At 36.2% G+C, this 26,480-nt stretch overlaps 2 protein-coding genes and 1 pseudogene across 2 annotated transcripts; all 3 read left to right on the top strand.

The window, feature by feature from the left end:
- Positions 1–742: 742 nt before the first annotated feature.
- Positions 743–3,894, top strand: LOC103672360 (annotated as a pseudogene).
- A 9,630-nt stretch (positions 3,895–13,524) lies between these two features.
- Positions 13,525–14,625, top strand: LOC103672243 (olfactory receptor 4C46-like). The gene has a single exon (XM_008700911.2). The coding sequence runs from the start codon at positions 13,696–13,698 to the stop codon at positions 14,623–14,625; it is 930 nt and encodes a 309-aa protein (XP_008699133.2). The 5' UTR covers positions 13,525–13,695.
- A 9,111-nt stretch (positions 14,626–23,736) lies between these two features.
- Positions 23,737–24,705, top strand: LOC103672244 (olfactory receptor 4C11-like). Its single transcript, XM_008700912.1, has one exon. It carries the CDS (start codon positions 23,737–23,739, stop codon positions 24,667–24,669), a length of 933 nt encoding a protein of 310 aa, XP_008699134.1. The 3' UTR covers positions 24,670–24,705.
- The last annotated feature ends 1,775 nt before the right edge of the window (positions 24,706–26,480 follow it).

The following is a 26,480-nucleotide window of genomic DNA, read 5'->3' as shown; positions in this document are numbered from 1 at the left end:
GTTATTATATATTTATTATTTGTCAGAAAGAGACAGAGGGAGGGAGAGAGAGAGAGCACAAGCCTGGGGATCAGCAGCAGGAGAGGGAGAAGCAGGCTCCCCACTGAGCAGAGATTCCCCATGCAGGGCTCATCCCAGGACCCTGAGATCATGACCTGAGCTAAAGGCACACCACCCAGCTGTCTTTAGAATTGTAGAAGCATTATTTTACCCACCTGAAACTAATCTACAGCTGTACGTTAATATTACTTGAAATAAACAAATGAACATTCAGAGAAACTGTCACTGTCTTGAGCTACTGAAGAAGACATGACACCTGGATGTGCTGTGGCATCTGGACGAGAGTCTGGAGAAGAAAAACGGCAGTAGTTAAAGTCAAAGTTATCTGAAAGAAGTATGGCTATTAGTTAAAAAGATTGTGTTCATGTGAAGTGAAGGAGTTGTGACAAATGTACCATACTATGGAAGACGGTGACAGGGGCAACTGAGTGCAGAGCACGTGGGAACTCTGTATCATGTCCATAATTCCCTGTAAATATAAACCTGCTAAAGAGTCTGAAGTTTATTAAAAAGTAACAGGCGGTTTCATTCACTACGTCATCAGAGTTTATCTGCCTTGTAACATGGGTCAGATATCCCTTCTTTGTCAATGCTGAATATGTGTTTGCATACCACAAGGTCTGCACAGTATGTCCCACTGGGAGTCCAAAGACCAGAAACTGCTATAAGCCAGTAAGAGTCGATGACTCTGTTCAGGTCCGTGGGCAGGAGGCTGCTGTGGAGTCAGGAAGAGTTCATGAGTCAGTGTGCAAGCCGTGAGACAGAAGAGCCAACGGTTCAGTTTGAAGGCTCTCAGGCAGGAGATCGTCCTCTTACTCAGGGGAGGTTAGCCTTTTGTAATTTCAGATGACTTTGTTTGGTTCTTTGAGGACCCTTCTTTAGTGAGAGCAAACTACTTTATTCAGCCTTCCAATTCAAAAATTAGTATCATCCAGAAACATCTCAAAGTCACAACCTAAAAGGATAGTCAAAGAACTATTTGAGCACCCTAGGCCCAGGAAAGTTAATACATTGCTTATCCACCTAGCACCTACACACATCTCTTTAACATATACTTAACCTCCCAATAAGTCAACACCGGGTGCCTGGCTGGATAAGTGGGTTAAGCATTTGCCTTCGGCTCAGGTCATGATCCCAGTTGTCAACTACTACTAGTCTTGAGACCTCTTAGCTAGAAGGACTCTCTCGGTGGAAAATAGTTGTGTTTTCTAGGGTTTCTGTTTGTTTGTATGTTTTAATTCATCTGGAAAATAAAAAGGAGAATGAAAATGTAAAAGCAGGGGGTACTCGAGTCTAAGCCTTTATTATTATTACTACTATGATTTTTACCATTATTATTATCATATTTTGTGCCATATAATAGACGGCACATCTGCAATCACTACTCTATCAGCCATAATACACAGATCTGAGAATATAAAGCCCTGTAGTTTCCAGAAAGCTGGAAGAGCCAGGCACTATGTTGCTGCAAAGGGACAGCTGAGAGCACAGAGTACGGTAGAAGCTGTATGTGCTACACGTGACAGACCTGGAGGGATGCGGCCTCAGACAGACACAATGCCTGATGATGGCCTAGGACACTGTGCAGTGCCCTCCTCACCTACCCCTAGAGGAGTCTTCTACGTCTGTGGCTCAGTTGCAGGAGGAACTTGTAAGTTTAGGTCAAAGCTATTGTACATACTCCTTTCCACACGTGAGTTCTGGTGACCTCACTAGCACAGCTGAAGTCCCAGCACTGAAGATGCATCCGATACTGTCCTCTTCGTAAATCTATTCAAAATATTTCCAGGGATAGCCTCTTTGAAATAGCTAATGCATCCTGACTGGGAGAACAATATAAACTAACATGAAACATGAAAAATTAAAGGAAACATGGAGGAATTAGTGAGATTAAGGACAGAGTCCTTCCTTTTTTTTCCCTGTGACTTTTTAATTTTTTAAATAACAGGCAGATGTTTAAAAGTAATTCTAAGGAATCCTCAAACACTGATAAAGAAAACAAGAAATCACTAGATTTCACTTCCCCTCCTTTCAAATCCAACAGGTCCTGAAATGTCACCAGCAGTTCCTTTCATTGCTTTATCTACTTTATCTCTGCCTCTTCATAAGAGTTTGATGGCTTTCCCAGGCTGAAAGAATGGATTTAATTTCAAAGTACAAATAACTGCTCATATGGTAACGGTAATAAAACTGAAATTTTCTCATTTCACAAATGGGGTAACAGAAGCCCATGGAGCTAAATATTTTCTGGAATTACAGCACCATCTTATCAGAAGGAGACATGTATAATTCTGGTCTTCTTTTTAACTATACCCATGGCCTCTTGACTCTAAGAGCCTGATATCAAATAGGGGACCATAAATTCATGTACTCAAAGGTCAGAGTATTCTAAGAAGAACCTGCAGAGATTGCCCATACTCAACTAACTATATCAACACTATTGGCAGTATTCAGAAGGGAAAATATGGGGACATGTTTTCACTTCTGTAACAAAACTAAGATGAGCTTTTCCAGATATATGAACATTACCATATCCCCCCAACACTGAATTGTTTCAAAATTAGTTAACTGTCTTACACAGAATTAGAATTACTAAATTTCTAAAAACAAACAAACAGAAATAAGCCTTAAAAAACTGAGTTTCTTGGTTAGATTTTTGACTTAGATAATTTTCTTTATGTCTCTGGACTTTGTTTCCTCATCTAATATGAATGAATGGACTAAACATGGAGGTAAGATGATAAAAATATGTACACCTCAATTCCACTAATTATGCGTGTCAAGGAGCAGGAATTACCCATTTATCCACTTGTCTCTACTAGGATTCTCATTTATCTTGAATCGTAAATAAATTTTGTTATTCTTGTTATGTTTTTATCTTTTAGATAATTTCATTGTTTCTTGGGAACTTGCTGTGCTATAATAATTCCATGGGAAAAAATGAACCATGTAACTGAATTCATTTTCTGGGGTCTTTCTCAGAACCTAGAGTTTAAAGAAGTTTTCTTCTTGGTGGTTTCTTTCTTCTACAAGGTCATTCTCTGGAAAACCTCCTCATCATGCTGACTGTTTACATGGGTGAAATTTTCAAGTTTCCCGTGTATTTCTTCGTCAACAAAATTCACAATTTTTGTGAATATTTGTTACTCTTCGGTCACAGGTCCCAAAATGTTTGTTGACATATGAGCCAAGAGCAAAAGTATCTCCTATATGGGGTGCCTGCTGCAACTCTTTAGGGTATATTGTTTTGGTTACATGGAGATCTTCATCTTTACTATAATGGCCTATGACCATTATTTGGATATCTGTAAAACCCTACACTGTATGACTATCATGGACTGGGACAGATGCAATAAAAGGTTGCTGGGGACCTGGATAGGTCAGTTCTTACTCTCCATTATCCAAGTGGCTCTGGTAGTCCAGTTACCTTTTTTGGACCCAATGATATTGAGCACTACTTTTGTGATGTCCACCCTGTGCTGAAACTTGCCTGCACAGACACATATGTTGTTGGTGTTGTGGTGACAGCCAACAGTGGTACCATTGCTCTGGGGAGCTTTGTAATCCTGATAATTTCCTGTACCATCATCCAGATGTCCCTGCGAAAACACTCAGCAAAAGGTAGGCACAAAGTACTCTCTGTCTGTGGCTTCCACATTGCTGTGGTCATCATCTTTTTTGGCCCCTGTACTTTCATGTATATGCGTCCTGATACTACCTTTTCAGAGGATAAGATGGTGGCTGTATTTTACACCATTATCACCCCCATGTTAAATCCCCCGATCTATGTCCATGAGAAAAGAAGAACTCAAGAATGCAATGAAAAGACTTTGAAGCAGGAAGGTTTTCTCAGAGGTTAATGTTAAATAGTTGAAAGGAACAATTTAACATATATGATCTTAAATTTTCTCATATGTTCAATAAAGATAGTAATAAAAACCTCACAGGGTTTTTGGAGGAGCAAAATAGAGAATAACACATTCTACACATGTGGGGTATTATTTATCATTATTATTGTTGTTGTTGTTGTTCTAATATTTCATAAGGAGATACATTTTCTGATGATCTAGGCCAGAGAAATCTTACCAAACCCAGAAGCTCAGCATGGTCATTCTCAGCACCATTGTTTTCTCCTCCCTTTTTTGGTCTTTCTCTCATTTGCCTTAAACTGAGAGTTTACTATGATGTATTAAGCCATTTTCCAGCATTTAGAAATGTGATGGAAACATATGGAGCACTCCATATGTATATGTTGCATGCACAAAAGGATATAGGAAAAATAACAGATCTGAACTACAGTGCTCTTATCTAAGTCCGCCAATGGAAACTAAACCTAGCAAGGTTGCAAAGAGAAGCAAGGTATGTGCAGTATGTGAAAGAGATAAAAAGAGATTAAAACACAGAAGACCTGTCCTCTTCTTCTACTCTTGGGAGAAAGCTTTCCATTCTCTTGGACTCATTTCTTTACCCAAACAGTAAGGAAATTGGGGGAATAAATTACCTCTAAGATCCCTATTGTGATGCTAACATCCCATTCATCTGCTTCTGCTAATTGACTAATCTTCCCTTGTCTGTAGCCAGTGGTCCCCAATTAACATAAAGTGACTAAATGGAAAGACTAAAGAAACGGAATGAAAACAAAGAGAACTGTGATGAGTAGGCCACTTGATTCCATCAACAGGGCAAATAAAATCCTGAAATGCATAGCTGGGAAACTGTATTTCATCCAATGTTTGAACTAAGCAGCTTTACTGAATACAGTGAGCCATTCATCACACATCTCTATTTCATTTCATGCATTCAGAGCTTTCTTTTTCTACAACAAATGAACACATCACTGATTATCCCTCTCATTGTTCCATTGTCTTTTGCACAAATCTGATTATTCAAGTGACTGCCTATACCTAGGTAAGTGTTAGTGGTGGACTGTGCACATGTGTGTATAGATTATATTAAGAACAGTACACAGTTCTTTAAAAAATTATCTCAGAAGTGGATGCATTCACAGAGTTAAAGGTAAGAAAGACCAAAAGCAGCACCATATCTGGATTAGAAGTTATAATTAAGAAACACTGGCTCTGGAACCACACTATGGGTCATGTTTAATATCTCAGCTTGGAATCTCAATGGACTTCCGTTTGCTCAGTTTTTAATGATGACTAGATCAGTATTTCTCTATCTTGTTAGATCATGGGAGTGCTTGGGAGACACTATTGAACAGGTAACAGTATCTGCTGAGAGTTTCTAATGGTTATGTGGTATTAAAAAATCTGTATTTTTAACAAGCTCATCTCACAATTGTTGTGTGACTGTATAACATATCTGAGCACTTAGACTGGAAGCAGCAGGACTGGATGATACTTGATGTTCTTAGAGCACAACAGGACTATGAGCCAATTAAATCCTAGGAGCTATACATTTGAATATATGCCCTTGTCTGTTCTACTAATTGGTGCAAATGGACCTAAATTTGAAATAAGTTTAGAAAACACTGAAATAAATGAATGTTTTCCATTTGTAACTTTCTTCCACAACATTCTTTCATTTGTGTCTTTGCGCTAATGTCTTGAATACCAAGGAGTGTTAGTTCTACTGAAGGTCTGAGGTCCCTAAGGTAAAAGCTGACAGATTTTATTATGCTCAAAGACCAAGAAGTGGGGTTTATGAAATAGTATTGAAGTTTCTACCAATGCCTTCATAAATTTATTCCTGTTCACATAAGTTCCTTAGGGTCAATCCCAATCAGAGAAGCTCCAAAAGTCTACTCCTAGATCCTTAGAAAGAGATGACCAATAATTATTAGAACCAGACTCTTCCCAGTTTCAGTAGGGTTGAGTCTGGTTTATACCATTCTATTTAATAGACATATGATCACAGCATTGGCCACCAACCACTGAAGTTTTATAGTTTTTGTAGTTTTACAGTCTTGTTGTTACAAGATGACAGATAGGACTTTGATTAAAATCTTCACTGATGAAAAAATATGGCAACCCTTCCCATTTTCCTGATGAATACATTAGTTTATTTCATATTGGAAAACAATAAAAATATGTCTCCTTATGTCTTCCTACCAGTGGTTATAATTCTGGGGAGTAGCAAAAATATTTTTAAACATGTTTTCTTATACTGCTCCATTTAATATGTAAAAAACTATTTTTTCCATTCATGTTCCTCCATATGTCATTCCTAATAGAGGAGACAGTTTGATTTCCACACATAGCAAAGAATACAGATTTCAAAAAATAATTTAGAAAAATCACTAAAGAAACAAACAATCACAATTCACAAAATATTTTCCCCATAATGTCAGAACAATGCCAGGATTTTTAATCTCACTACTTATATTCAACATTTTACTACAGGTTTTTGCCAGACAAATTAGGTTAAAAAATAAATAAAAGCAACCTCTTAAGAAAAGAAGAAGTAAATCTGTCTATTCACAAAAGAGATGATCTGATATATATAGAAAATCCTGAAGACTCCACCAAAAGAAAATATATATTAGAATTAATAAATGAATTCAATCAAGTTGAAGGATAAAAAATCAACATACAGAAATCAAGAGCAGTTCTATACACTAACAAGAAACACCGTGAAAGACAAAAGAGAAAGCAATCCTATTTACAATAGCTTCAAAATCCATAAAGTCTTAGGAATAAATTTAACTGAGAAGGTGAAAAGATTGTAGACTGAAAACCATGACACTGTAGAAACAGACTGAAGAATACACAAATGAATGGAAAGATATTCCATGTTCATGGATTAGAAAGATAATATTGTGAAAATATCCATACAACCCAAACCAATCTACAGATTCAATGCAATCCTGATCAAAATTCCAATGGCATTTTTCACAGGAAAAGATAAAACTATCCTCATCTATCTCACCAAATCAAATCACAAAATTAACTTGGAGTGAATCAGAGAGTTAAATGTAAGACCTAATAAAATAAACCTCCCAAAAGAAAAAGAGGGAAATAGATTTTGGACACTAGTCTTCCAAAGAATTTCTTGGATTAGACAGAAAAAAAGAAAAATCAGGCAACAAAATCTAAAATGAATAAGTGAGACTACATTAAACCAAAGAATTCTGCACAGAAAAGGAAACAGTCCATTGAAAGCAATCTACAGAATGGGAAAAAATACTCACAAAACGTGTACCTGATAAGGGTTTACAAAGAGAATAAAATAAAAGAAACAATATAATGAATTAATACAACTTAATAGCAATGAAATAAATAAATAAATAATCCAATTAAAATTGGGCAAAAGACTTGAATAGCATTTTTTTTTTCAAAGAAGACATGTAAATCATCTAAGGATATATGAAAAGGTGCTCAACATCACTACCTCTCAATGAAATGTAGATCAAAACCACAACTGAATATCACCTCACTCCTGCTCAGATTGTTATAATAAAACAAACACAAGGGATAACAAATGTTAGCAAGAATATGGACAAAAGGAAAACCTTATACACCCTGGTGGGAATACGAAAACGCATTCACGTTATGGATAACAATATAGTGAGACTTCAAAAAATAAAAAATGAACTACCATATATATAAGATCTAGGAATCCTACTTCTGGGTATATTTGAAAGACTTAAAATCGGTATTTTAGGGGCACCTGACTGGCTCAGTCAGTAGAGCATGTGGCTCTTGATCTCAGGGCTATGAGCTCAAGCCACACATTGGGTATGGAGCCTACCTAGAAAGAAAGAAAGAAAGAAAGAAAGAAAGAAAGAAAGAAAGAAAGAGAGAGAGAGAGAGAGAGAGAGAGAGAGAGAGAGAGAGAAAGAAAGAAAGAAAGAAAGAAAGAAAGAAAGAAAGAAAGAAAGAAAGAAAGAAAGGGAGAAAAAAGTTTTAAAATCAGTATCTTGAAGAGACATCTGCACACCTATGATTATTCTAGCATTTTTTACAACAGCCAATATATGGGGAAAAAACAAATGTGCTCCAATAGATAAATGAATAACGAAGGTAAATATTATTCAGCCTTATAAATAAGGAAATCTTGCCATTTGCAATGACATGGTAAATCTGGAAAGCATTACACTAAATAAAATAAGCCAGAAAGAGAAAGACAAACACTGTATGCTATCACTTATATGTAAAACCGGGGATAGGGGTGTAGAGAACAGTTATTCTAGCTAAATAAAATATTTATATTAAGCTCCCATAATCAACACTGTGTGGTATTGCTCTAAGGATAAGCATATAGATCATTGAAACAATAGAATGTTCATAGATAGACCTAATCCATGATATTTTTACAATGATGTCAAGGTAATTGAATGGAGGAAAGAATTGACTTTTTTCAGCTAAGTATGCTGGGTCTATTGGATATTCATCTGAGATGTAAATGAACCTCAACTTCTATGGAACACCATACACAAAAATTAACTCACAATGAGTCAGAGACCTAGATGTTAAAAGATAAACCTATAAAAATACTAGAATGAGGGGCGCCTGGGTGGCACAGCGGTTAAGCGTCTGCCTTCGGCTCAGGGTGTGATCCCGGTGTTATGGGATCGAACCCCACATCAGGCTCCTCCACTATGAGCCTGCTTCTTCCTCTCCCACTCCCCCTGCTTGTGTTCCCTCTCTCGCTGGCTGTCTCTATCCTGTCGAATGAATAAATAAAATCTTAAAAAAAAAAATACTAGAAAGAGTATTTTTAATCTTGGGATAGATCAGTATTTGCTTAATATCACACAATAAGCATAAACCAGAAGAAAACCTGAAAATTGCAGCTTTTTAATATTTTAACTCTTTTGCTCATTGGATGTCACGATATTATTTTGTTTTTTAAAAGACTTTATTTTTTTATTTGACAGAGAGAGACAGCTTGAGAGGGAACACAAGCAGGGGGAGTGGGAGAGGGAGAAGCAGGCTCCCTGCTGAGCAGGGAGCCCAACCCAGGGCTTGATCCCAGGACCCTGAGAACAGGACCTGAGCTGAAGGCAGACACTTAACAACGGAGCCACCCAGGCACCCCGGATGTCATCATTTTAAAATGAAAAAGCAATGCATGGACTAGAAAAAAACTATATATCTATAGGTATATAGATATATATAGAGAGAGAGACACACACACACACAAAAACTACATATATATGTAGACACAACTTACATATAAGCTTTTTATATTATATACAATTTATATATATATAATTTTATATATAAATTATATATAAATATATACTCTTTTTTTATATGTAAGCTATATATATGACAAAAATACCTATATCTAGATTATATAAATAACACATTTTGGTAATAAGAAACCCAGGGCTACTATTTTTATATTGCCCAAGGACTTGAAAAGAAATTTCAAAAAACATACACAAATGCTGGATCATAGGGCAGTTCTATTTTTCACTTTTTGAGGAAACTCCATACTGTTTTCTAGAGTGGCTGCATCACTTTACGTTCCCACCAACAGGGCAAGAGGGTTCCCCCTTCTCCACATCCTCCCAACATCTCTTGTTTCTTGTATTGTTGACTTCAGCCATTCTGGCAAGTGTGAGGTGATATCTCACTGTAGTTTTGATTTGTATTTCCCTGATGACCACTGATGTTGAACATCTTTTCATGTGTCTGTTAGCCATCTGTATGTCTTCTTTGGAAAAATGTCTATTCAAGTCTCCTGTCCCTTTTTTAATCGGATTATGTGTTATTCGGTGTTGAGTTTCATAAGTTCTAGATATATTATGGATGCTATCCAACATTCCAGAAATTGCACTATTAGGTATTTGCTGAAAGAATACAAAAACACAAAAACACAAATTCAAAAGGATACATCCACCGTAGTATTTATAGCAGCATTAACACAATAGCCAAATTATGGAAACAGTCCAAGTATCCATCAACTAATGAATGAATAAAGAAGATGTGATACACATATACATATATGTATATAATGTGTACAAATATATATGTAATGTGATATATACTATATATATATACTATATATATATACTATATATATATATATATATATAGAATGGAATAGTATTCAGCCATCAAAGAGAATGAAATCTTGCCATTTGCAGTGACATGGATGGAGCTAGAGAGTATTATCCTAACTGAAATAAGTCAGTCAGAGAAAGACAAATAACATATGACTTCATTCATATGTGGAATTTAAGAAATAAAACAAACCAGTATGGGGGGGCAGATAGAGAGTGATAGAGAGGCAAAACAGGAAACAGACTCTTAACGCTAGAGAACAAAGTGATGGTTACCAGAAGGGTGGTGGGTGGGGGAGATGGGTTTTATAAGTGATGGGGATTAAGGAGAGCACTTGTGATGAGTACCGGGTGATGTAAGGAACTGTTCAATCACTATATTGTACACCTGAAACTTACATTACCCTGAATGTTAACTAACTGGAATTTAAATAAAAATTTAAAAGATATATACAAATGGCAAACAACGTGAAAAAAAAATGCTCAACATCATTAGTCATCAGGGAGAGCAAATTAAAATCACAATAATATATCACACATAGCTCCTTGAATCACTAAAAGGAAAATAATAATACGAAGTGGCAAGAGTGTGGAACAATGCCCGTAGTTAAAATTAAAACTTTCTGCTTGTATTTTGATATCACCCCAATTTTAATGTTGCCTACTATTCCTTACTGACCAAACCGTGAGATCCAGAGATTACTACTTGGGAGCCTATTAGAGTTTCTGTTACTTCCATAACCCTCTGATGAACCTGGTAAACAGTTTTTGGAGTCAAGGAGTTTAATGCCTGCATTCCATTGATTTTTCTGCCCTCACTGCTCTAGCTCTGACGCAATCAATAGCAGGTTTCAAGAAAAGTTTTAATATTGTTAAGGGGGCAGAAGTTCTCTCGGGGACCTGAGTCAACAAGTTAAGTACATCACAGGTCCCCACACCGAAATTATGCCATTTTCCTATTCACCTGACATTTAGCTTCCTTAGAAACCAAAGTTCACAAAGAGAAAGGGGATTTTCTCATGTTTGGGTTTCAAGTACAGGGAATGCAATTCCCTATTCAAAATTGGATGTTTCTCAAACATGTCTCTTCAGTGCACTTGCTTCTAACACAAAACCTTTCTATCAAAGGAGATAATTAATTCCAGAGAGAGAAAGCAGCAGCTATAAGCCAAGGTCCTTGAATCTTTTTGGAAACCTCTTTAAATATCCATGCAGTGCCAGGTAAAAGTGTTGTGGGGGGTTCACATTTCCAGAGCAAGATTCATTATGCTAGGAATGAACCTTTTGGAAGTGCTTCCTCCACATTTCTTGCCTCTTTCCTATGGGACCAGAGCCATCTGGAGATCATGTCTCTATAGTGTTCTAAAGGATTCATTCTAAATTCAAATCCCAGATTTACTATTAAGAATTTTGAGGCTTTAGGCTAAGAGGAAAATTTTAGGCTTATAGAAACACTTTCTCAAGAACTGTTGATTGGTTATCGAATTACCAAAATTGTCTGAGTGTGTCATATATTTCATATTGTAAGTTTCCTATCCAAGAAGAGGTCAGTTTGAAGATGGAATTATTTCTGAAAACCACTAGACATCATTAAGATCGTCTAAGTCTGTAAGGTAAGGTTTTCAGTAGTGTTAAAGCATCTTAAAGATTGATGTGTTCTTTATGTAGTAATCAATATGTTTCAACGTTTTTCAAATACCATAATATTTTATGCACACACCAGTTCTTCAAAAGATAGTTGTTAAATATCATTAACCTAATTGGGCAAATGAAAACTTTGAGGCTCATACAGATTATGCAATTTGTAGGACCCAGGTCTCTGACACCAGGCATTTTCTTCCACTATGAGACACCTCCATTAACACTCAAAATTAATCATGAACATGAAAATCTAATGTAAATACACTCCACGCATAAAAAGGCATAAATTTGAGTAATAAATGACATAAATCACCAGTCATTTAATCCAAGCAAGACCAGGGACAGTCCTTCCTGCATTCAGCTGTTATGGATAATGTGAGTCTCTGTGGCTTCTTGAAAAGTAAAATTGGAGATGGATCTTCCTGCGCTTATTGCATGCTTAAATGTTTATCTGTAATTCACTCAAAATACCAATTCTTCTTATCTCCTAGCTGCATACACAGTCAAAAAAATAGGTGAAAGTTCCTATGTGCCCACAGTAATGAGGTGGATATGTTCCTATATGTTTCCTCATTCAATTTTCATAATACTTGGGATATGGATATGGTCATTCCCACTTTATGGATGAGGAAGTAAGGATGTAAGAGGCCAAGAAATGTACCCTGGATAAAAGAAGTGGCAAGTGCAAAAGGCAAGATTTTAAGCTAGTCTCTCTGATTTTCAAACCCATGCACCACACTTAACCACTGTCATAGTCATTTTCAATATTGTCCAGAAAAATCTAGGGACCCATGCTTGTAAGGAGATTGGGAAGGCAGGAAATGGGGCTGCATAAGAGGTCAAGGTAAAAGTGCTCTTCAATGAAAGCAGCACCACATTTTTATTAATATTTAGGGATTCCAATATGTGTGCGTGTGTGTGTGTGTGTTCGTTCATGAAATTGCCTCATGTACACTTTTCTGAAATAACATTAAAGTCATTAGAACTATTATGGCATATCAAAAGCAGATTACTAGTTCAACATTGCTTATTATTACATAAAAATGTTGGGCAGGGATTAAAAATTTGAGGGGAAATTTAACAAATACAATTTGATCTAATATTGGTTCTACCTTTTATTATCTGCTTGAACTTGGGCAAGATTCTTAACTTCTTCTCTACATTTGTATCTCCTTCTGCGTAAAAGAAGTATAAAATAATAGTAGCAATTATCTCACAAGTTTGTAGTGAGGATTAAACAATGACATTTCCATAAAAACAAAACACAAGTAACTAGTAAGTTTTAGTTGATATTATTACTATTAACATCAGTCTCTGCAATTGTTTCTTCATTTGCAAAATGGTTAAATAATACTAATCCCACAGATTACTGCCATGCCATGCACATAGCAATCAATCATTTAAAAATATATTTATCAGCTATTATAAAGTTATTGGATTTGACAACATATATTATCAATTCTTTTGCAATAGCTTCTGGAGCTTTTATTACATTCTCATAAGAAACACCCTGTTACACTTTTTGTCAACTACTATAAATAGTCTGATACTGGGCTTTTTGTCCCTGGCTTGAATCCCCTTACTGAATCTGATCTGACGTCATCAAGGCACACAAAGATCTTTACCAGACTTATTTGCAAGAATCACACTTCCTTCAACTCCTCTTCATCCTTTCACTCTTACCCTCAATTACCTTCCATGGGTCCCCACATCCTAAGGATAAAGGAAAATTTTGAACTCTATATTCATTGGCTTGACATCCATTTTCTATCACTATTTTCAAACTTAGCTGCTAGTACGACTACTCCAAGATAGGTTCTTAGCCATCTCAGACAATGAAGTGTGTACAGACCATCTTCAAGAATTCAGAACTACTTTCTATCTCAAAAACCTCATGAGATTACACAACTCAGTAGAATCTAGGCATTTACTATTTATGAGATGAAGAAGCTTAATAAAATCAAGTTATGTTAATCAAAAGGGATTTCTTTTTCAGGTAATGTAATTAATCATAATCTGAAATGATGGAGAATAGGAGCAATGTGACAGCGTTTGTTCTACTGGGGCTCACAGAGAATCCAAAGATGCAGAAAATCATATTCGTTGTGATTTTGGTCATCTACATCATCTCTATGGTAGGAAATGTGCTCACCGTGGTCACTATCACTGCCAGCCCATTATTGGGGTCCCCCATGTACTTTTTCTTGGCCTATCTCTCCTTCATTGATGCCTGCTATTCTTCTGTCAATACCCCTACACTTATCTTATATTCACTCCGTGAGAAGAAGACCATCCCATTCAATGCCTGTATTATCCAAATATTTGGAGAACATTTTTTTGGAGGTGCTGATGTTATTCTGCTTACAGTGATGGCCTATGATCGCTATGTGGCCATCTGCAAGCCATTGCATTACATGACCATCATGAGTCGGCACGTATGTGGCCTACTAATGGGAGTGGTGTGGGTCGGAGGCTTTCTTCATGCAACCATACAGATCCTCTTTATCATCCCATTACCCTTCTGTGGCCCTAACGTCATAGATCACTTTATGTGTGATCTGAACCCTTTGCTCAATCTTGCCTGCACTGACACCCATACTCTAGGGCTCTTCGTTGCTGCCAACAGTGGTTTCATCTGTCTGTTAAACTTCCTTCTCTTGATGGTCTCCTATGTGGTCATTCTGCGTTCCCTAAGGAACCACAGCTTGGAGGCAAGGCGCAAAGCCCTCTCCACTTGTGTCTCCCACATCACAGTGGTCGTCCTATTCTTTGTGCCCTGTATATTTGTGTACATGAGACCTGCAGCTACTTTATCTATTGATAAAGCAGTAGCATTGTTCTATACTACCATAACGCCCATGTTAAATCCTTTAATCTATACCTTAAGAAATGACCAGATGAAAAATGCCATTAGGAAATTGTGTAGTAATAAAGCTATTTTAGGTGACTAGTAAATGTGCCTGGATGTCCACATTGATGCAACTCAAGCAAAGGTCAAAAGGACATTTTGGATGATCTTGAGAAGGAATACCTATGAAATAAAGAAAAAAAAAATGACTTCTATGAATCAAAGGTTTTGCATTGAAAAGAACAGACATGGGTTCAAGAAAAGGAAAAATAACCGTAACCCTGGATCACTCTTTGCATATTTAAATAATTCTACTAAATTGGTGCTTTGTTTTACTAGCTTAGTTCATACGTATGGATTCCTAAGCTGTCATCATAATTTAATAACTAAAAATATATTGGTATTGATTGAGCAGCAATCTCTATAACAATTGAAAAAAGGAGGCACTACTATTATCGCCATTTTTATAGGTTAAGAAACAGAAAGGGGAAAGCATCAAAATAAATATACTGAAGAGTCAGTAATTAGAATCTACCTGATTTCTCAGGACATGGTCTTAAATGCTGTGATACAGTGCCGGACAATGATGATAGAAAGATGATTATAATAGATACCATTTATTGAACTAGAGATTTGCTTGATACCACATATATTATGTGTAATATAAAATATATTATATTTTAATATGTATATATTATATATAGCATACATATACATGTTATATTATTATATACACATATTATATATCATAATTATATGTAGGTATATATAATTACATATTATATGTATATTAATTAATTTCATATAACTAAATTCTATGAACATTTCATTAACAACTCTGCTGATTTTTTTTATCATAGTTGATGATAATATGTCCACTATAATATTGTGGTATGTAACTACTTTAGGAATATAAAAGCAATGGCCCACTTAACCCTTAAGGGGTAGGTGAAGAATATTATACTTGTTTCCAAATTTCCTTGTAGGCTACAGAATCATTTTGTATTGTTCATGTCACCATCTTATGATGATAAGCCGTTCGAAAATGCAACGCCTCGAATGAAAGATTATTTTAAAGTCAGACAGGAATTTCTATATTGTAATATACACTTATACTCCATAAAGTTCTTGCCTGATAACTAAGAATAGTTTCTACAAGTAGAAAAATGTCTGGTGCACGATAAATACTGAATAAAAAATAAAAGTATAAAGGAAGGTGAATAAAGTCAATAAAATGTAGAGGAAAAAAATACTGGGGTGTAGGTAATTTATTCCTATTTTTCCTGATTCAGACTCTGAGAATTCTAGCTAGATCTCTTTGAGAAACCACACTTTGTTTAAAATTAGTTTACTTTTTGGTAGCATTTCATTACAAAAAGGTATTTTTAAAAATATGTGGCTCCATCTACACACAAAACAACTTCAGGATAAATATATTCCATTTATTCTTTCCATCCCTCACTCATTAATCAACAGAAGTTTCTTGAGCCCAAAGAATATATCAGACACATTGATTTTTAATGGGGCTTCAAAAGTGAATAGAGAGGAACCTGGGTCTTGCCTTCACAGAGCTTCAGATCCACTGAGAGACACCCAGAGAGGAACAGAAAATGACAACACGGTGTTATAAATGGTAAGATAGTGGCTTTACAGGGTGCAATGAAAACATGTTTAAGGGATACACACCAAAGAACGAGGGTCAGGAAAGGTTCCAGGATGAAAAGACATACAACATGGAACCTGAAACTTGAAATGGAGTAAGCAGAGTGAATATGTTCACATCAGTTGAAATGGGAGCATTCTTACCAGACAGAATACATAACAAAGGGCAGGGGGTGAAAATCAGTATGCAGGAAACCTCAGGAATTCAGTGTGACTATGGTTGTTAATCCATCTATTCCATCAACAATTATTTATTGAACTCTGACCATGTGCCAGGCAATGTGCTAGACAATGAGCTTAAAAAAGGTAAATAGCAGAATATGAACCTGGAGAGAGAGGAACATGGAAAATGAAGAAGGGTCTCGTAATCATGTTAAGGCTTACTGCTAAATACTGTGGGGCAATCATTGGGAAGACTTTGAACCAGTGAGTGACGCAGTTTGATTTCGGTGTTATCCACATTCATAGCATTTCACACAGCATTGCTTGTGGTCAGCAATCTCACTTCACAGCAGATAAGGTGCCACAATGGTCCCATGCTCATGGAATTCACTGGTCTTACTACATTTCCCTCTCTGTTGAAGCAATCGGCCTGGTAAAGTGGTGGAATGACCTTTTGCAGAATTAATTATAATACAACCTAGGTAGCAATAAGTTCCAGGGTTGGAGCAAGAGTCTTCAGTTCTTTGGAAAGCCATATATGCTCTGAATCAGCACCCATCACATGTTGCTGTTCCTCCCATAGCGAGGTCCTGTAATTAAAGGATAGAAATGGGAGAGGCATCAGGCATCATTAACCTTAGTGATCCAATAGCAAAATTTTTGCTTCCTGTTCCCATTTACTTATGCTCTTCTTGCTTCAAGGTCTTCATTCCAAAGTGAAGTGCTTCCAGCAAGAGACACAAGATTCTATTAAACAGAATGTTAAGACTGCTCCCAGACCACTTTGGGCAGCTCATGTCTTTGAATCTACAGGCAAAGACATAGCTGTTGTGCTGGCTGGGGTGATTTATCCTGGCAACCACAGGGAAATTGGACTACTACTCCACAATGGAGATAAGGAAGAATATATCTAGAATACAGGAGATCCCATCAGATCACCGTTAGTATCACCATGCTCTGTGATAAGGTCAATAGAAAACTACAACAACCCAATCCAGGCAGAACTACTAAGGACCCAGACCCTTCACTAATGAAGGTCTGTGTTACCCCACCAGCTAAGAACCATGACCAGCTTTGCTACTTGCTGAAGGCACATTGAATACAGAACGAGGAACAGAAGAAAGTAATTATAAATTAACCATGTGACTGTTAGAAAAATGAAGACTGTAATTATTATATTTACTCCTTACATTATGAATATGCTTGTGTGCATGAATATATGTAAAGCAAATATCTTTGTTTTGTTCCCTTTCTTATTACCTTATCATGTAACAGAAGATATATTAGCTTTCTGTCATAGAATGTTAGTATTTTTATTTTCCATCGTAGTATTTAACTAACAGAATGTCAAGGAGAAAGTAAAAATCAACCCCCCAAAATTGCCTTCCCTTTTTGTGGAGGTTTTAGTGCATTTTCAGTTGTATGCAGGATAGTTGTACGATGTTAGGTGCAATTATGACCTTGTATTTTCTTTATTTGGAGATCAAGTGTGATTTCAGGGGATGTGTATAAGTACTAGTGGAAAAACAGTGGACTTGTACTCTTTAATTTTATATGTTAACTTGCCTGGGCCACAGGGTGCTCAAATATCTGTTCGACTATTATTCTGGGTTGTGACTATGAGATTTTTCTGAATGATATTAACTTTTGAATTGGTAAACTGAATAAAGTAGATTTTTCTCACTTAAGTAATGTCCTCATCCAACCAAATGAAGGCCTGAAAATTACAAAAGTCTAACCTCCCCTGAGTAAGATGGAATTTCCTTGCCTGAGAGCCTTCAAACTGAACCATTAACTCTTCCTGTCTCATGGCTTGCACACGGACACATTAACTCTTCCTGACTGCACAGCAGCCTCCTGCTTGTGGACCTGAACTGAGACATCAACTCTTACCAGTTTACAGCAATTTCTGGTCTTCAGACTCAACATGGGACATAGACTGTGCATATTTTGTGATACACATAGAATGGAGTATTATTCAACTTTAAAAAGAAGGGATGCTGCTGACCCATGCTACAAGACAGATAAACTTTGATGACATATTAAATAAAATAAGCTGCTTCTTTTTAATAAGGCTTATATTTTATAGCAGGTTTATATTTACAGGGAAATTGTGGAAATGATACAGAGTTCCCATATTCTCTGTACGCAGTTTCCCCTGTTACCATCTTACATGGTATGGTACAATTGTCACAACTCATTCGCTTCACGTGAACACATTATTTTTAACTAATATCCATATTTCTTTCAGATTACTTTGATTTTAACTAATGCCATTTATCTTCTCCAGAATCTCATCCAGATGCCACATCACATCCAGTCGTCATGGCTTCTTCAGCACCTCCAGACAGTGACAGTTTCTCTGAATGTTCTTTTATTTATTTATCTCAACGAATAATAATATACAGCTTTAGCTTAGCTTCAGGTGGGTAAAAAAATGATTCAACAATTCTCAAGACACCTGGGTGGCTCAGTAGTTTAAGTCTGTTACTTTAGCTCAGGTCATGATCCCAGGGTCCTGGGATGAGCCCAGCATGGGGCTCTGTGCTCAGCAGGAAGCCTGCTTCTCCCTATGCCTATACTCCACCTACCTGCTTGTGCTCTCTCTCTCTCTCTCTGACAAATAATTGAAAAATAATAATTAAATACATGCATACGTACATGTATACATACAATTCTATAATTTACTCAGTGCCCATCACAATAAGTATACTTAAAAAAAGTATACTAAAAAAGTATAACTTTTTTTTTAAGATTTATTTATTTAGAGAGAGAAACAGAGTGCAAGTAGGGGAGGGCAGAGGGAGAGGGAGAAGCAGACTCCCTGCTGAGTGTGAAGCCCCAGGAGAGGCTCAGTCCCAGGACCCTGAGATCAGGACCTAAGCCTAAAACAAGAGCGGGAGGCTTAACCAACTGAGCAAACCACGCGCCCCTTAATTTTTCTTGCTTTTGATGAACTTGACAATTTTTAAAAGACCTAGTCAGACATTTTATATAAAATCCTTCATTTGGGGTCTATTATTTTACTCAATATTGAACTGGGGTTACGGGTTACTGGGAGAAAGGTCACAGAGGCAAAGTGTCATTTGCATCACATCATGCTAGTGGATACATACATTAATTGTGACCCATCACCATTGACGTTAACCTTGATCACCTGGTTGAGGTAGTGTGTGCCATGTTTCTCCTCTGTATATTTACTTCCCTTGCCCCATTCACAATGAGTCTTTTGGAAGGAACTCAATTGAGTACAGTGCACAAATAAGAGACTGAAAGTTATCCCATACCCTTTGAAAGAAGAGTACCTACAATATCATTAGGGATTCTTTTTTTATGGGAGATTTCTTTATTATCCCCTATTTATTAGTTACTTACTTAGCTCTTTAATATCCTTATGAACTTGTGGATTTTTTAAACCATGAGTTCTATTTCAATTCAGTGTCATTGATTTTGTTCCTAATTTTTTTTCACCTTTTGGAACTGGGGGCTCTTCCCATTGGTACTTGTTTCTCTTCGGCATATTTGCATTACAGTGTAAGTATACTTGTGCGTGTGTGTCTGTGTGTGAGAGTGTGTGTGTGTGTGTGTGTGCGTGTGTGTTAGCACTTCCTTACCTTCTAGCATTACAAGATGTTCCGGTTCATCTTTTGTCTTCCCTGCCCCAGACCTAGAGTCAGCCATTTATTTAAGAAGTACTTATTCATTTTTGGATAATGGTATCAGGAACCATGTTCTGGGCACTAGATCACTATATATTCACTGTTTTTTTAAAAATTATTATTCTAGCCAAAAGACATCATTTATGGTCCAAATAAACCCTTTTAATTGATATTATAAGATGTGCTGGTTCATCTTGTGTCTTCCCTGCCCCAGACCTAGAGTCAGCCATTTATTTAAGAAGTACTAATTCATTTTTGGATAATGGTATCAGGAACCATGTTCTGGGCACTAGATCACTATATATTCACTGTTTTTTTAAAAATTATTATTCTAGCCAAAAGACATCATTTATGGTCCAAATAAACCCTTTTAATTGAAAGAAGAGATCACCTTTTACCCATAATGTAAAAATAAATATTGAAGATTAAGTTCTTTATTACATCTGGCTCACGCTTCTTCATTAAAAGGGAAGGAACACTTTAGGGAATGACCTTCCCCAGACTCCTATATTTCTCAACATTCATGTTTAAATACTCTTGCAGGAAAGGCAAAAGAGAAGCATTTCCCAGTCAAAAGTCCATGTGAGGGTCGGTTTCATAGAGTGTGGGCAGAATCCAGACAAACTTTGTCTTCTGGTTTGCAGGCAATAACCTGAGCCTCAGTGACATATAAAGATCAGACAGGATTTTATAAACATTTTTTTAATCCTCATTTGAGCAAGTAGTGGCCAAATTACCTTGAGAAGAAAAGAGGACTACTGAACATCCTAATGTTTGCATAAGCTCTTATCAAAACTGGTAAGATTTGTGTAGGTGATTAACAATAACTGTATTTAATACTCTGAGACAATGGATCTAATCAATGCCACCGTGTGCATCTAACACATAAAAGGTGTTTGTAGAAGGATAGAAAATTTAGGGAATTTCCTAAAAGTAGATTACAATTGAAACCGAGAAGAAAGAATAAGAGAAATGCACAGCAGATCCTGGTGGAGAGAGAAGAAAATAGGAATTATATCTATTTCAGTGTTCCAGGAAATGCCCCATGGAGATGATGATTTTACTTTGGATGAAGCAGGCTTCCCTTTTCAATGGTAACTGCGTATTGAATAGGACCAAACACTATTGGATTGCATCAATAGGAAATTCTCTTAATTCTTTCATTTACTTTATGAATACTTATTATTAAATATGTACTTTTTTCTAGATGTTAAATTCAGCAGTGACCAGATAGAAATTACCTGCCTTGTGTTGCTCCTTTTAAATGTATGCCACTCTTATATCTATTATTATGTGAAATGTACAGATGTATCAGTCTATATCTCTATTAGATAGATGATAGATGATAGATAGATGATAGATAGATAGATGATAGATAATAGATCGATAAGTAGATGGATGGATTGATTGGTAGATAGATAGATATCTTTATATATTACTTAACTGTTAAAAACCACAAACAAGTTTTCATTCCTGTCTGCTGAAGAGCTGGACTACAAGCATATTTGGCAAACTCCTAAGAATGCAGGGGAACCTGTATGATTGACAGTGTGGTTGGGGCATGATGTGGTAAAGAGCCTTGAGTCCAGAATTGTCTCTACAGCTGACTCACCCTCTGACACAAACATTTAAATCTTATTCTGGCCCTGGGAATCTTGCTGTTTCTGCAGCTTATGTTAGAAGACAGTTGTTATGAACCAGTAATAGGCCAATATGATTAACCAACCATCTACTAAGAGAAAGTCTTTAAAGCTTATTTTTAATGCAGCATGATTATGATATGTATTCGATGACCAAAGGGAATATTTTTAAAAGGTAAGTAATCCTCCCAACTGTGTGTCAAGGAATCAATTCCCCCACCCCAAGTCACAAGTATTATGCTATTTTGGTTCTATCATAAATACAATTAATTGATATGAGTCCGTGTGTGTGTGTGATATTATCCTGATGTGAAAGAAAATATTACCATCCTCTGCATACAGTCCTAAACTCACTTTACAACATATTTCAAAATTATTTATGTACATATCTACTTCATTGTTACTGATAATTGCATAAACTACTATCCCTGATTCATTCAGCTTCCTTTCTGATGGGCTTCAAGTTGTTTCTTACCTTTTGCCAACGTGGAAAGGACTGCTGTGATTGTCTTTGTGCCTGTGAATGAGATTACTTGCACCAAATGGAAACACTAGACCTGAGTCTAAGTGCCATTGAAATATCATCAATACTGAATATCACTCTCCGAAAGATTGCACCCCCATAAACTCCTACCAAAAATGTGTGGGATCAGTTGTTTCCCACATCATTTTCAGCAGCGTTTGTTAAGAGGCATTTATCAAAAAGGTCACTTTGTTAATTGATAAGTGAAAAGATATATAATTGGAATTTAAATTTGAATGTATTTTTCTATGAATGAATTTGATTATATTTTCAAAATATGATTAAGAAGAAGAGTTTCTCTTGAAATCAGTTCTTTTGCCCATGTTCATTCGCATTTTTTTAAAGATTTTTTTTATGTATTTTAAGAGAAAGAGCCCAAAAAGGGAAAGGGGGAGAGAGAGGTGGAGAGAGAGAGAATCTTAAGCAGGCTCCACGCCCAATGTGGAGCCTGGAATGGGACTCAATCCCACAACCCTGAGATCATAACCTGAGTGGAAATCAAGAGTGCAACGCCTAACTGACTGAACCACCCAGGCACCCTATCCACTCTGTTCTTAAAGAATGATCTCTGAAATTCATTTGTATTTGAGAAAATTATGCTTCTGTGTGTAATACATGCTGTAAATCTACTTAAATGACTTGGCACTTATGCATTTAATTGTGCTACTATATGAAAGACATATGTGATGAGGACAGATGAGGATTTTTCCACTTTTGGTATATATAAATAAATATTAGTCCCATTCCTGTTTCTATCTTCTCTTACTGAAGTCAGGGTAGGGGACACTCAAAACATAGATTCCAAGAATTCTACTGGAAAGTTTCAGCTATGACTTGGAGCTTCCTTAGCTCATTTTCTAAATCCCTGGTGCTTAAAATAACATGAAATTTGAAAGAATACTTTGATTTATGTCACATGTTCTCTATTTAGCCTATATTTTAGTCTCAGTCTCTCCTTGTATCTTAACAAAATATGCTGAAAGACCAATTAAAATACTGAATGAGGAGAAGAACTTCACTTTGGACAACATAGTATAATTTCAAAAGTACAAAATTTTATGATAGAAGCTGAATTTAGAACTCTAAACAACTAGAAATTATTGAGAGTTAAAATAACAGGAAATAAACAGTTAAGGTATCAGATTAAAATAAATTTCATGATGAACTTTACCAATTGACTGAATGTTCACTGCTTAATATTGTTTTTCTCTTGTTCTATCTCTTTTATATTAAACTAAAGAAAGACATTCACTTCAGAAAGATACCCTCCCACACAAAATCCCCTAAATTAATGTTTATTATGCCTGAAGAATCAAGTACTCTTTTATTATTGATATATTTCATTGTTTCCATAAACAATCAGGTGAATAAATTGTGAATAAATATTATGATTTCCACTTTATTCAGAGGAAAACAACATAGAAAGTAAGAGATTACACACTGGTAAGCAGCACATCCATGATCAAGCATATGGATTTGATCTCCAAATGGAGTAATCATTTCATAATATTTCTTTCATTGCAGATTAATTATTTCTAACCAATGCTTTCTCCACTTTGCCTGAAATAATGCAGCAAAATCACAGCGTAACTGAATTCATACTATTAGGATTGACCGAAGATCCTATGAAAAAGAAAATTGTATTTGTAATCATCTTCATTTTTTATGTGGGAACCATGGTAGGAAATTTGCTTATTCTTGTGACCATCAAGTCTAGCCGGACACTTGGGAGCCCCATGTACTTTTTCCTATTTTATTTGTCCCTTGCTGATTCCTGCTTTTCAACCTCCATAGCCCCCAGACTAATTGTGGATTCACTCTCTGCAAAAAGAATCATATCTTACAATGACTGCATGACTCAAGTCTTTGCACTACATTTCTTTGGTGGCATGGAGATCTTTGTGCTCATCCTCATGGCCATTGATCGCTATGTGGCCATCTGTAAGCCATTACGGTACCCAACCATCATGAGCCAGCAGGTCTGCACCATCTTGATTGCTATTGCATGGATAGGGGCTTTTATCCATTCTATAACCCAGATTATCCAGGCTTTGAGATTGCCTTTCTGTGGACCCAATTTGATTGATCACTACTGCTGTGATTTGCAGCCCTTGATGGAACTTGCTTGCATGGACACATATGTGATCAACCTATTGATGGTGTCTAACAGCGGGGCCATTACAACAAGTGGTTTTGTGATTCTGATGATCTCATACATTGTCATCTTGCATTCCCTGCGAAACCACAGTGCAGAAGGGAGGAAAAAAGCTCTCTCTACTTGCACTTCTCACATCATCGTAGTAATCTTATTCTTTGGTCCATGTATATTCATATATACACGCCCCCCAACCACTTTCCCCATGGACAAGATGGTGACTGTATTTTATACTATTGGGACCCCTTTTCTTAACCCATTCATCTACACGCTGAGGAATGCAGAAGTGAAAAATGCCATGAGAATGATATGGCATATCAAAATTACCTCTGAAAGCAAAAGATGAATTGAAGGCTTTGGTTGATTACTTATTCTGAGCAGATATCAAATTTGATAGTGTATATCCTGACTTGCCCAACACACTCAAATATAGTACACCTAATTTCCTTACTCTTTTCTGTACTCTGCCTTCAAACTAGTAGCTTCCCTCATAATGCCAGCCTGGTTCTTTCCTTTCCTGCGAGCTCAATTCTGACATGGCTGATTATGAAATACTCCTCACATCTCAGTCTGTACTCTGGTTTAATAAGGAGAAAGATATTTATACAATCACAACTGTTCAAACAGTAAGCATCCATAAATAATAGCCTGTTCTTTATGACTTTTAATTATCTCTATAGCATATTTCAAATAAGGTATCCTGTTTTCTTGTGAACACATTCAGAGCAAAGGAACTAACTTTGTGTGTTAAAATTTTTTTCACTATATCATTAGTTTATCTTTAAAAGTTTCCATTCTAGTGAACCAAAGGCCAAAATGTTATATATATAAATATATGCAATTATTTCTTAAGTAATTTTTTCTTGTTGTTTCCTTTGACTATTAAGATAACTGAGGCATTATGTATGGGATTTTTAAACATATTATTACAGAGGCCTGGAGATATTCAGCTAATTTATATGATTGGTAAATAGGAGCTACAACAAGGCACTTCTACAAATCTAAGAAGGAAAGAGGTAAAATTATGTATGTTGTCAAGACTAAATAAGAATTTGCAATACACCACAGACACAACATATTTTATGAGATTGAAGTACAGAAAGGTAGAATTTATTTTAAAAGAAAAAAGTGTTTATTATTTCCCTTAAATTTGGGTTGTATCAATGGAATAAGAGAAAGTATGAGAGGCATTCAGAGCAACTCACTATACTTGTCTCTAGTTAATGGAATTAGAGACCCTACTTTTGCAGCAGGAAGCCACTTTCTTGCTCTGTGTTTTCCTAGTAAAGGTTTAGTGTGTATTGTCATGTTAGAATTGCCAATAGAATTTTGATGGGAACGTATTGCATGGTGCACTGGGTATTATACGCAACTAATGAATCATCGAACTTTACATCAAAAACCAGGGATGTACTGTATGGTGACTAACATAATATAATAAAAAAATATTTAAAAAAAGAATTTTGATGGTCATAGTGAGCAGAGCAGATTAGCAGCTGTGCTTTGAATTGTGTTGTATCATGAACTATTAAAACTCATTGATTTCAGAGAGTACAAAAATACAAACTCGAGGAGATATATGCAACCCAAAGTTTATAACAGCATTATCTACAGTAGCCAAATTAGGGAAACAGCCCAAGTGTCCATCGGATGATGAATTGGATAAAGATATGTATAGTGTATATATATGTCAATATATAACAGAATATTGTTCATCAACAAGAATGAGAAATGAGATCTTACCATTTGCAATGACAAGGATGGAGCCAGAGAGTATTATGCTAAGTGAAACAAGTCAGTTAGAGAAAGACAAATACCATATAATTTCACTCATGTGAATGTAAAAACGAAGTGGGGGAAGCAGAAGGGGAGATGAACCATGAGAGACTATGGACACTGGGAAACAAACTGAGGTTTTTAGAGAGGAGGGGAGAGGGGGGATGGGCTAGCCTAGTGATGGGTATTAAGGAGGCACGTATTGCATGGAACACTGGGTGTTATACACAAACAATGAATCATGGAACATTACATCAAAAACTAATGATGTACTGTATGGTGACTAACATAACATTAAAAAAAAAACACAAAAACAACTTCACAGCCAAGGGGGGGAAAAAGAAAGTAAATTAAAAAACAAAAACAAAACAAATGAGTGTA

The sequence above is a fragment of the Ursus maritimus genome, unplaced genomic scaffold, assembly GCF_017311325.1.
Source record: "Ursus maritimus isolate PB19 unplaced genomic scaffold, ASM1731132v1 scaffold_23, whole genome shotgun sequence".
NCBI classification, from domain to species: domain Eukaryota; kingdom Metazoa; phylum Chordata; class Mammalia; order Carnivora; family Ursidae; genus Ursus; species Ursus maritimus.
Note: the sequence above shows the minus strand (reverse complement) of the source record. Positions and strands in the feature narration are given on the sequence as shown.